The 12,783-nt window shown below is 42.0% G+C and overlaps 1 protein-coding gene across 1 annotated transcript in view; it reads right to left on the bottom strand.

Annotated features, from left to right (window-relative positions):
- INTS8 (integrator complex subunit 8) overlaps positions 1-12,783 on the bottom strand; it is a 629,314-nt gene that overhangs the window by 615,524 nt on the left and 1,007 nt on the right. Inside the window, exon 2 of the mRNA XM_069220496.1 lies at positions 1,990-2,164. Coding sequence (XP_069076597.1) covers positions 1,990-2,143 — 154 coding nt within the window. The 5' untranslated portion in view covers positions 2,144-2,164. The remainder of the gene's footprint in view (positions 1-1,989; positions 2,165-12,783) is intronic.

Genomic DNA, 12,783 nt, shown 5'->3' on the forward strand with positions numbered 1-12,783 from the left:
AACTGTGCACTGAATGTTAGAATTGATGGATTCTGGCGAGCTGTGGTGGTTCCAACAGTGGCATTGGATGTTAGACTTGAGGTGCAACTCACTGGCTGAGCTGTGTATTGCTCTTTTGGGTCCAGTATTGGCTTGGCAGTGGGACTGAATATTAGAATTGAGCTACTGTATGTGAGCGGGGTCTGAGTATAGGAAAGGAAATGACCTCACAGGGTTAGAATTGAGATGCACGGATTGAGCGGCGCCTGATGTTCCAGTACTGGAGCAGCAGAGTGTACTGACTGCAAGAACTGAGGTGGTCTGGCAGACAGCTCGTGTAGGGTTCCTAGCACTGGCACAGCTGAGGGCTTGGAGTGTGTGAACTGAGGTACACTGATGGAGCTGTGAGTGGGATCCCAGTATGGAGCAGAAGTGGGCAATGTCTCTGAGGATTGCGTAGCCCTGGTAGAGCTGGGTGCCTGGCTATAAGCAATTACAAGTGATTCTCCACCCTTGCTCTCAGCACACAGGCATGCACACTTGGTAAAGAAAATCCAAGCCAAGGTAGGGAGGGAGCCAGGCAGTTGAGAGAGGGTGCAGAGAGCCCACAAAGAGTAAATGTGACCAAGATAACATGATGTATACCCTGGTTTACAGCTAGGCTCAGAGAAAGAATGCTCTGCAAATGAAAAGGGTGGCTTCCCTGGACAGGAGCAGGAAACAAAGTAAAAAAAAAAGTCCCCTACAGACCAGATAAACAGAACAACATGTAATTATACAGTAGTTGGTCACTGATCTCACACAGAAGAAGGAGGAACAAAGCAACATGACTGACCCTTATTGGCAAAACTAACAAATGAAATAGCTGGAAGCCACAGAAGTTACAAGAGGTAGTATGCTTACGCGCAACCTAAAAAAGTAAGGGTCAAGCACAGGAACCAATCAAACACAAAGGCGTCCCTTTTAAGATTTATATTAACAATAGATTTCACAAGCACAGCGCAAGCACTGTGCAGGAGTAACATAATAAACACAGGAACCCATTAAAAGCAAAGGCGGGATGTAAGTCCCTTTTAAGATTTATACAAACAATAGATTTCACAAGCACAGCACAAGCGCTGTGCAGGAGAAACCTAAAAAGATTTTTGTTTTTGGTATTTTGTTTGTTTGTTTTTTTAAGCACAACTTCCCGCTCCTGAAAGCGGGGAAGAGGGTGAGCTAAGAACAGCAAAATGTATGATGGTGCTAGTCTTGGAAAAAAAGCTACATACTTTCTTGCACAGCACATTTTGTGAAAAAACAAATGTTTTGTTACATTTTGGTTACTTTCCTGGTTGCCTCCAAAGAAATTCATAAACCCTGTGCACCTTAAGATTTCCAAACATGTTGGGGGGAAAAAGGACGCAAATGTAACCTGGACAGTTTTTGTGGGAAAAACATAATAAATGTTTAAACGTGAACTGCCCCAAACAGCATAAAAAGGCTTGGCAAAGGGGGCCTGGGAAGAGGGCACAGGACAATGGAGAGAGGAGACCTTAGAAGGAAAAAGTAACCAACATTTTCGGGATGTAGGCTGCAAAAGGCACATGTATAGAAAAATGTTTTTAGAAAAGATATAAAATATGTCTCGGAAAATAGCTGTGGGGTATAGCTTATGGGCAAGACGGTCCTGTGTTTATGACAATCAATGAAAATGCCATGATTGAAAAGGTTACTTACATCATTCAGCATGTCAAATAACACATAGCAAACAATGTAGTTATAAGAATTTGGGCAAAGTGCCTTTGCTGTTTTGAAGTGAGCAAGTGGAAAAACCTTAGGTGTGTTTCTGTAAACCAGACACTGCTTCTCCAAATCTAAAATGTAGATACCAAAGACATGTATGCATCTTTGACTGAAACGATCCTCGCAATTGATGTGGGTCAATTGTTTTAGGGAAAGGAGAACTTTAAAAGATAAACTAGGACGCACTTGTATTTTTCTGTGTCTCAGTGTGTGCAAGTTTCTTACCAGGTGAGGGCTTCTGCAAGTGCTTTTCAAGCAGGGATTCCTCCAAAAGAAATTCAAACCAGGAGGTCTGAGGTGGAGTGGAAGGTCGCCCAGCTGTTGCTGCCTCCCTGTCTGCAGCTTCAGCGCTCATTTTCTTTGCTTGGCTTTTGTCCATCGTTTGAATCTCTTGTCACATCTAAAAAATAAAATAAAACATTTCGTAAGAGATCAATGCCCCACATAACAAAAAAATAAAAGCTGTAAAATAAACATTTAATTTATTTTCCATATGAGTGAAAAAATTAAGTTTAGCTTAATGTGCCATTTGCCCCTTCTGGAAAGCTTATTTTGTGGGTAGGTAGCACAAAATAATGGTGGAACCTTATTCAAGAAATAATAAAATGCCAAGTTTCTCAATACAATTCTTATGAAGGATTGTTAAAGATTAACACAAAAATTGTTTCAAAACTACAATAATCTAATCAATGTGGTCTGGAAAATCCTTTTCTCTTGAGGATTAGTAATAATCAAATGCTAGTTGAGGCATTTTTTCGCAGCTTAACTAGAAGGAGATGGAGATTAAAATGAATGGCAGCATACCAAGGCGTATTGCAGGTTTTGAAATTGGTGAACTCAAAGAATTGTGTAAGTGCTATGTTTAAAGCATGCAACTTGTCTTTTCCATGACAATGATTTTGCATTTACATGTACTTTTTTGACATCATGTTTGCTTTGAAAGCCTTTGTGACGCATTTTAATACACTGGCTTAACAAAAAAAAACTAGTTTGAAGGCCACACATCAGATCTGTTTCATTAAAGAGATTTACTGCATAGAACAAATTCTCTGCAGGCAAATGTAATTATAGACTATCTAAAGCTGTATAGTCCAGCACAGTAAGATATTTCAAGAGTGCATACATTACTGCTGTATCTATCTACTTTGTGGCAAAATCAAAGAAGAAGCTAAATGTTTATGTGTGTCAATTAAATGTTCCATTAGAAGCTGTCCAATTCAGGTCTGCTGTCTAAACACAATCACTGATTATTCTGCATTTTATGATTTGCAGCAAACCAATGAAAAATATTTTCGAATCATGTGTTTATTAAGGACCTTCAGGAACGAGAAATTACTCCTAGCACACAGCGGCAGATAAAAAAACCCTTGTCCAATCAGCACCCAAATCCAGCTTGTTTATGGCTAGAGCTTTATGGTAATTATTTTTTCAACACTTCTGTCTGTGTTTATCCATATTTATTTTTTGCTACTTTTTTCTGTATTTATCCATTATTATTTTGTATTTACATTATAAATGAAGCGGCGATGGGTATTTCTCCACATTTATTTAACTGATAAATGTATGCTCGCATGTGAATGTCTAAAATATTTCAGCATTATACAGTGCAATAGCATGATCTGCAAACACTATTGTAGAATAGCATAAATACCTGTAAATCTGCACGTAATTAAGCTTAATTAGGAAATATATTGTCTTTTTTTCATCTCTCCACCTCTCAATCTGTACCCCTAGTGGCCTTGCAATCATGACAATAGATAAAAACATTCAGAGAAGCCCTAGCTTCCTTTTTTTCTGTATTTAAAAATAAATACAATCAGGAAAATAAATAGTTTTCTTTTTGCATTCATCTGAAAAAATAATCAGTAAAAACAGAAAACGAAAAGCCCTAATTATGACACATGGGCCACAGCTGGTCTCATGCTCTATATTTGTTGTGCCTTTTCTAATCACATTTGTATTAAGGACCCACAGGAGAGAGATTACCCACAGAAACAGATGGTAACAGCACATAAAAATCCCTAATTCCATCCAATCTCCCCAATTCCTGCCTGTTCGTGACATGTGGGTTAGTTTTTGGTTTTAACCAGTACAGACGGGCAAAAACCCACCAAAGCAAAAATGGGGCTTTACAGTTCCAAATAAAAAGCAAAGCTTTGACCTAGAGCTGCACCATTCTGACCCCAGGGGAAACTAAAACAGTACATTTTGCAGACCCTCATCGGCTATTCTTCTCCCATCATGCCTAGGTTTCCTGCTCCTGGGGCACAGCAGCACTGGCAGTGAAGACTGGGAGGTGTGATTACTGTTCAAGTGGCAAAAGCATAGGGCAGTGAAGAGACTTAAGCTAGCTCTAGAACTAGCCAACCCGCAAGTAAGATGAGGTGGGGGTCAGCCACCTGCAGACGGCCTGCACCCCTTCAAGTCATCTGTCTGGTAGCAGTGGGCGTTGTTCTTCTATCCTCTTAAGCTCATACACACCCTCCTGTCAAAACTGACCCTGCGACCATGTGACCTCATCTGGTGTCTTGCCAGACCCAAGTTCTGATACATAGACCTGTTGTCAGGAATTCTGCCATGCCTCCAAACCCACTAACATATGGATCATATACCATACTCCCATGCACATACTAATTAGAAACAAACTCACAAGGGGTGGAGGTGGAAGCACCATGATTTTCAAACGTACCTATTCTAACCTTCCCAGCTATAGGCCTAGTTTCTAATCCTGGTTTCCAAATGTGACCAAAAGCCATGGTCAGTGCATGGGTTGACTAGTCGTTTCCCAATTACATGCTGTTGTCTCTACACATCCTCATCGCATCCTGTTACAGACTCTGCGAAGAGTGGACATCCTTTTCCAAGCAAAGGTATAGTGTAGCTACTGCTCTCTCTCCTCCATGTAATGACACTGGGTTCACCAGCTTTAGAAAAACGAGAGGTGGTGGATACAGACCCCAGCACCTTCCTTGTCGTGGGTACCACACCGCAATTGCTCTGCAGGGGAGGACGAATGGCAGAATTCCAGGCACTGGTTTTACAGTGTATTTCTATGAAATGTTTTACACATTTAGTTTGAAATGTTTGAGTCAAAAGAGATAAAAAAAATACTGCAAAAAATGCAATTTGGTGCCACTACATTTTTCGTAAAGGCCGCAAATCGTTTCCACCTTAATTTTTTTTGTGTTCCAAAGTTTTAGCAATAGGGCCAGCCCAAGTATGTTTCATACATATTTGCTTTTTTACTGTGGTTCTATTATTTTTCATATTTATTGATTGAAAAAAAAAAACAATCTGTAAACTTAACCTTTCACACCCACTACTCAAACCACATTCCAAGGTACGGCTGATTTCTCAGTCGGCCTAATATTTACATACCAGGACCTCTCTCACACTGTACTTGGGAGGATAATCAAACACCACTATATTGGTCTTTGATGTATTGACAGTGACAGCTTGTTCTAGATGTTGCAATTTTTCAAGGCATTCAGAGTCCTTTGAAGATCCACTCTAAAACATTGTCCAGCTGCATGCTGAGGTCTGTAAGAATATTTATTTTCTTAGCTATTACACCCGAAAGGGCAGTGGTATTTAGATTAAGTAGGAGGGGATGAAAGGCATACCCCTGGTTGGTCTAAATCAGTTTTTGATCGGTGGGAGTGGTTTCTCAACTTTACAGGAACCCAAACACTGCTATTCCCCCATAGACAGCTCTGAGGAATATCCTAAATGCTTAGATCCCTCCTCAAGTAAAACACACAGAGCTAACTGCAACCCCACTCCTCCCTCAAACACACTGGCATTAGTGTGGACTCCCGGGCTTTACAGACTACTCAGATTTACCTGGGAGAAGCCCACCACCCCCAATCTTGGGGTGCAATTAAAAAGAACCAACCGCCACAAATATTATTAAGCTACAACTAACAGTTGAATCCTTCATGGCCTGTACATGGTGATGGTAGCAGCCCAAGTTGAAAGGAGTTCCACTTCGGTGTGGACCCTATCTCCTGCACTGTCAAGCAGTCTTCTGGTGAGCAACATATACATTTCATATAGCACCTGCCAGGAGACTCAAAATGTGGGTTTATGTGCATGAAAACATGCCGGTTATATTAGGAATGTTGAAAGTGGAAGTAGAGTGGGCAAGGGCTGTCCAATTTTGCGATCTGGAAGGTGTTCTACATACCATACTGTTATACCCAACATCCTTGGCATGGTATTCTCCCAGACATTTTGCCTTCACTCCCTTATTTGCCTGCTGTGCCTGTTTTTGTTGGCGTTAGGACCCAGTAATCGAAAAATGTTAACAGACCTGTAGTTCTAATAACTTGAATAATCTACTGGACATTACTGTAATATGCTTGACCCATTAACTGGTCTCAAATTATGTGATCCTAGGCACATACTTTATTTCACCGAGTCGTCTTTTTATTCATTATCACATTCGCGATCCCTTTCAAATATGTGAGTTCAGCTGTACAAAAAAAAAATCTTTTGTTTGATTTAATAGACTAAACTTTGGCTAATTATATAAGAAAAATCTAGCCTACATAAAGGGTACACATGACCCCTGACTTTCCTCTTAGTTCCTTAAAAGCATTGGCATGGCGGGAGAGGAATGTTTCACTTTTAATAGATATATTATTAAAGCATGATGTGATAGCACACTGTAATTTATAGACAGACATTTTCCACTGAAATGGTCACAAACGTTCTCATTGACATGCAGTTTTACCGATAAAACTATATAGTGTGCAAACGGTAATGAGAGGAAATCAGGTTTAAGCATTTATATGTCATTTGTTCATCACCTACTGAAGTAGCCTATTTATTTTGATCCTAATAAAATATTTGTTTCCATCTTCTTTCCGAATTACAAAAAAAGTGTTTTCCTAACTACTGAAATATATTTTGAAATATTTGTACTGTTCATTTAGAAGGTATTTAAATGTTGTGTGCGCAGCACGATGGCCAGACCGTTTACTTTACAAAATCCTCTAAACTTGCAGCCAGAGAAAGAAAAGTAAACACCAGTCTCCAGAATAAAATAAGCAGCAAGTTGTAAGAATACATGAGCTGACATTTAACCTCTGTATTTGAATGCACAGCAAATGTGACAGGATAAAAATAAGATTTAAAGGCATCTTTATTGCTCATTCTCTTTCTCAATTAACAGAACACCTGTTCTTTGACAGCTCAAGCTCTCTCCCCAGACTAGACCAGTAGGCCCCAAAGTTAGCCCTCCCTGATAAAATCTGGCTTGCCACAATAAGTGGGCAAGTAACTTTCTTGAGGCCTGGACTCTGTGAACTTTACCCATGCGAACCGTAAGTAAAGTGCTTGTGCTCTCTTCCTTAAACCTAGTAAAACTAGGATATACCTAATTGGAACATTTAATGTGATTACAAGTACCTAGTAGTTATTACTACATATACCCAGGGTCTGTAAATTAAATGCTACAAGTGGCTACATCACTCTTTGTGCCACTCACTAAAGTAGCACTGTAAAACATGTCTCAGGCCTGCCACTGCAGCCTGCAGTGCACTTTTAAACTGCCATTCTGACCTGGCCAAAACCTTTTGCCAGGCCTTTCATTTTAATACATACAAGTCACCCCTTAAGTAGGCCCTACAGATTCACAGCGCAGGGTGCATGGTATTTAAAAAGTAGGGCATGTGTGTTTAAGTTTTACATGTCCTGACAGTGAAAAACCTCTAAAGCTGTTTTTCACTGTAGCAAGGCTATCTCTCCCATAGATAACACTAGGTTACCTTATTACACTTACTAAGTGATACCTTCAGTTTGGGAACAAGTAGAGAAACAGTACTTTCACTCATTGGAATTGGAATTTAAAACCCTCTTTAATGGTAAAGTTGGATTTTAAGTTACTATTCTGGAAATGCCACTTTTCGAAAGCTGGCATTTTTCTGCCCAAACCAAAATGTGCCTTCTGCCAGTGTGCGGGGTCACATGACTGTGAATAGTTCTCCTGTGGTGTGTTGTTCATTCCTTCCAGACATACGGGCAAAAGAGCATTTGATGTAGGGCAAGGTGTTCATCTCCTAAACAAGATGGCCTGGGAGTAGTACTCAGACCTCCCTGATCTTCAAAGAGTAGCTGTGCTCACCCCTTTCCTGCCTTCTAAAGCTGCCTGCCCTGCTACTAACGAATGCATCTCACACCTGCCATGCCATGCCTGCCTGCCTACCTTTGTTCCCCTTGGCAGACTGAAGCAAAACCCCAAAAAAGAGGGAAGGTTAGAAAAAAAGAGGCATCCCCCACCTCTGGGATGGCATTGGATCTAAGAGTGGCACCCTCAGAACACTCCTGGGCCTGTGGAAGATTCAGTAGAAGAACCCCCCTGCTGTATGAAGAAGGAAGATTTGACCTTCTTGTCTTGAACCCAGGATCCCAAAAGTGACTCCAAGAGTCAGTTTGCTGGCCTCCTGTTTGAGCAACAGGGACGCAACAATTTACCACAGGCTTTTCCAGAAACTGCCTTGTTGACTAGCACCAGCTTGAGCCTTGTTGTTGGCCTCTGCTGGCATGAGCCCTGATCTCCAAGAGGTGCCCCACCAGGTCCTGGACCCTTGGTTGGCATTAGAGTGCACTCCTCCTCCTACTTCAAAACTGTGCTACAGGTGAAAATTCTGAAGTTTTAGGGTCTTTGCAATTCAGAGCAGACAAGTTGCACCAGCAACAATGCTGTGCCTCCTGCCAAAGCAACGTTCTGGTGACAATCTGCTCTTCACACGAACAGCAACGGTAGCCTCGAAGTTAAGCCTGAGTGCAACTGTGCCATGGTAGAGGGTTAAGCATATATGTTTAGTTAGTGACATTTGTGGTTCACTCTGAAAAGGATTTTGTTTATTTGAAAGGGCTTTCACTTCCTCAACTAATAACCGAATGTTTTACATAGACACACAGGTATCAAGTAAGCCTACTCGGTGGGGCCTTGTAGAAACATACAAAGGCTCTTACCACCATGGGGCGAGCCAACCTTATGAAGGGCACGGTGGGACCAGACTGTGGAGCAAGATGGCAAGCCAGTGGAGAATGGCCCTACGTTGGGCATGACCTGCCACCTTGCCATGAGGAGATTTGTGGTGGGGAGGGGCCGGCCTCAGGTCAATGCAATTAAAAGGTCCGGCGAGGTAGGGCTCAAACTCTTTGTTCCTGCCCTAATCCCCATGACCACTACTGCCAGCTGCTGAAAGACCTGCAGCCACCAGAAGCTGCTAGGGAATCTTTATCTTTCTTTTCCCCACCCACTCATCCCTTAGTTTGGCAGAGTTGACTGGGTTTAGATTTGTCATGCTAGACTGTTCTAATGTTGTTAGTTCTCAACTGCTAAAATGCTGTGCCATATTTGCTGGTGTCTCTAATTAGTTTTTCTGTTGTTGCAGAAAAACTGTTACACTATGTTATGCCTTTTGTCATATTGGGGCGGGATGAATTCATGGTTGGCGGGGATACTTCTTTTCCCCTTGGCATTTTATAGTGATTAAGGCACTGAGAACACCAGTGTGCCTTGTATCTCAAAGGAGGTGTTTGCAGCAATCTGTAAAGAAGCTGCAGTTTTGTGGAGGGTTCGGTCAGTCGCTTTTGCAGCCCTTTCCCTCCTTCCCATGCATGCACAGTTGCGCTAAGGGACAGAGGCCCTTTGGGGTGCATGGAGGATGCATTTTGTGCAAGGGGACCAAAACATGGCACTGTTGCCACGCTAGCACTCCGGTGGGTGTTGGGGGTACCCCAGGTAGGGTTGCTCTGGGGTGAATGGGCCTTTGGCACAAATATAGAGAGCAGGGCTTTACATAAGAGCGACTCTCCTTTTCTGCTTTGGAAAAGGGGCCTTAGTGGGCCCAGAAACGTCAGAGGTGCCAGGGGGACCAGGATGAAGGGCAAACCATTAGTTCCTAAAAATGATTTTTTAATGAACAGGGATCTATTGGGGTTGTGGGTGACTCAATGGCTAGTGGACTATAAATGCAGGAAATGAATTCCGTTACAACCTTGTACATGTGAGTGATGTGTACGATGCAGTTTTGCAAGTCATGGTTATGTAATAAAAACGGGCTGAGATTTGCTATCGCCTACCAAACAAAAAACTGGGATTCTGAGCTGTCATTTAAATGTTTTTAAACGTTTTTGTGGAGAAGGGGTTGAGTCAGAGGTCATCGACATGTCCCCTTCATATTTATTCATGTTTTAAATGGCTTGAAGAAGACATTTGTATAAACCTATGGAATTTTTATTGCCATTTTGCTTGCGGCTTGCAGGGAAACAGGGGTCACTTTGCAGTTCGCACTACCATCATCTTCAATCAAATATTCTCTGTCATGAGCACAATAATAGAAAATGCCTTTAACTGACTTACTCTAGTAATGCTGGTTAGTTATGTGTATTTGTACACCTCAGCGATGAGCTTGGTTATTATTGATGTGTCAGTGAACTATTCTTGTTTCACAAATTCTGCAATACAGCCTACCATCTAACAAGCATTAGCCAATCCAATTGGCCTTGCCGGTGCAAGACCTATTGGCTTTTCCAATGTTTTTTTTAGCCATGTTGCAAATGGCTGAAAGTAAAGCTCTATGGCACAGCAAGCGTTGGCTGCCTTATAGCGTTTTCGTTTATTTGAAGCTATACTGCACTGAAGCCAGACCTGCTGTATAATCTATACTATAACGCCCCTGAAGATCCACAGTGTGAGGGACGCAATTGAGTTAAGCAAAGTGAAAAAAATCAAGTAACTAGGGTGAACTGCACAGTTAACTTTTGAGCCAACTTCATTTCTAAAGACATTCTGCAACAAACATGTAAAATATGGAAAAGACTCTCCAAAAATTCCCAAAAAGTATTTTATTCACATGCAGAGCTGTTTTATCTTCGTAGTAGGATTTTGAAACACTCATGCTTCCGCCCACCCTGACAATGCCAACAGTGATCTAAGAGGCATGTCAGTTATGTGCACCCCTTGGATGGCTACTCCACATACAGAACATTTTAGTAAAATCAAACTCTGGAGAGTTTTTCATACAGCACACATCGTGAAGGTGCAAAATCTATTGTCTTTGTCAAGGTTTTTTGTACAAGTTATAGGTGACTATAATAAATATGTGAAGTAACGGAAAAAGTTGCCTACTTATGGAATCAGGTTCGAGTCTTGGCGTCGGCTCAACAACCTGTGATCCTAACCAAATGATGTAGTCTCCCCAGTGCCATAAGAAGTATTTTAATGCAATATAACTGGTGCTCTTAAAAAGCGCTGAAATACTTTATAGAACTTTTTAGTGCTTTTTATAAAAGCTGCTCATACTGTGAAAAAATGTGATCCATACACTTTTAAGTTGAGCCAGTGTTCTAGGGGAGAAGAGGAAGCCTGCTAGGGAGAAAGTCTGTGAAGGGTGAGAGGAAGGCTGAGGAGTGCAGCGGTAGAGGAGGCGGCGTTCGCACTGCACCCCAGGGAGTATTAGAATGGCAAATGGTAGCTAGGAAGCGGGGAGATATCGGCTATAACTGATTCCAAATTGGGGGTAGTAGTAAAATATAGCAATAATTTGTGTTCAGTGGGTTTCCTAGACCTTTTGGGCCCTGTGCCACTGCAACTTCAGCACCATTCAAATCATGACACTATTACCTCAAAGGTAACTGCACTTGTGACTGCTTGTTTACTAGTAAAATATTGCAATATTCTGTATTAAGTGGGTTTCCTAGAACTTTTGGCCCCCGTGCCACTGCACCTGCTGCACCATTCAAATCGAGGCCCTAGTACCTGCGAGGTAACTGCTTGTTTAGTAGAAAATATAGCAATAATCTGTGGTCAGTGGGTTTCCTTGAGCTTCTGGCCCCTGTGCCGCTGCACCTGCTGCACCATTCAAATCATGGCACCAGTGCCTGCAAGGTAACTGCACTTGTGACTGCTTTTTTACTAGCAAAATATAGCAATAATCGGTGTTCAGTGGGTTTCCTAGAGCTTTTGGCCCATGTGCCACTACACCTGCTGCACCAGGTAATTTGTGGCCCCAGTGCCTACAAGGGAACTGCACTTGTGACTGTGCTTTAACTAGTAAAAGGCATAAATAATCAGTGGGTTTCCTATAGCTTTTGGACCCTGTGTCACTGCACCTGCTGCACCATTAAAATCATGGCCCTAGTGCCTGCAAGGCTTTAGCATGGGCAGGTACAAACTAGAGCTGAGGAGTCTTAAGCAAACAAACCCAGCAAATAGAAACCCAGAAAACATGAGTTACAAACAGAACCAATGACAAGCAATAGGCAGAATGAATTTCCATGTCAATTTTTAAATTCTCCAAGATGTCTTTTTCAAACGAGAGAACTACGCTGCCTGGTAGGCTGCGACCTAATGAAGGACAGTACTCCAGGAAATCTAATCACCATCCCTCTGCTATCAAAGTCTTCAGTGGATTTCAGTATATGGCTTTCCACTTCGCTGCTAAAGCCTGTAACAACCTCCCCATCCACCTCTGTACCTCCTCCTCCCTCGCCGAATTCAGGAGCAGCCGCAATGTTCGAGTGGCTCCCCCCACGCAGTGCCTGGATACCCCTACGGTGATTAGCCCACTTAACAAATACTTATTGATTGACCCTTCAGCCAGAGGAAGGAAGGCGAACCACTTGTACTACTTAGGGAAGCTGTACTCGCCCTCCATCTTGTGCCATGTCAATCTAGGTATGTCCAAAAAGCCAAACTTGAGAAGATATCAGCTCCAGCATGCGAAGAATTTACTCTCAATGTTTCGCCGAGCCATTATTTTATGCTTCCAATCACAGAGCTGATCAGCTGTCCTTATGGAAACAATGAAGACTGTATGCCTAATTCTGGTGCCAAACTAAAGTATCAAATTTAGTACTATCTTGACATTCCAATAACGTCGCATCTCTCTAGAGTCGTGCATCCTCAAATTGCATGCCGTCTCGAAATGCGTCCTCTATATTCACAAAATAAGGCATGAAAAAAATGATCTTTAGTTAAAATCTCTGATTGCCATCTCTCCT

Source organism: Pleurodeles waltl, chromosome 2_2, assembly GCF_031143425.1.
Source record: "Pleurodeles waltl isolate 20211129_DDA chromosome 2_2, aPleWal1.hap1.20221129, whole genome shotgun sequence".
Lineage (NCBI taxonomy): Eukaryota > Metazoa > Chordata > Amphibia > Caudata > Salamandridae > Pleurodeles > Pleurodeles waltl.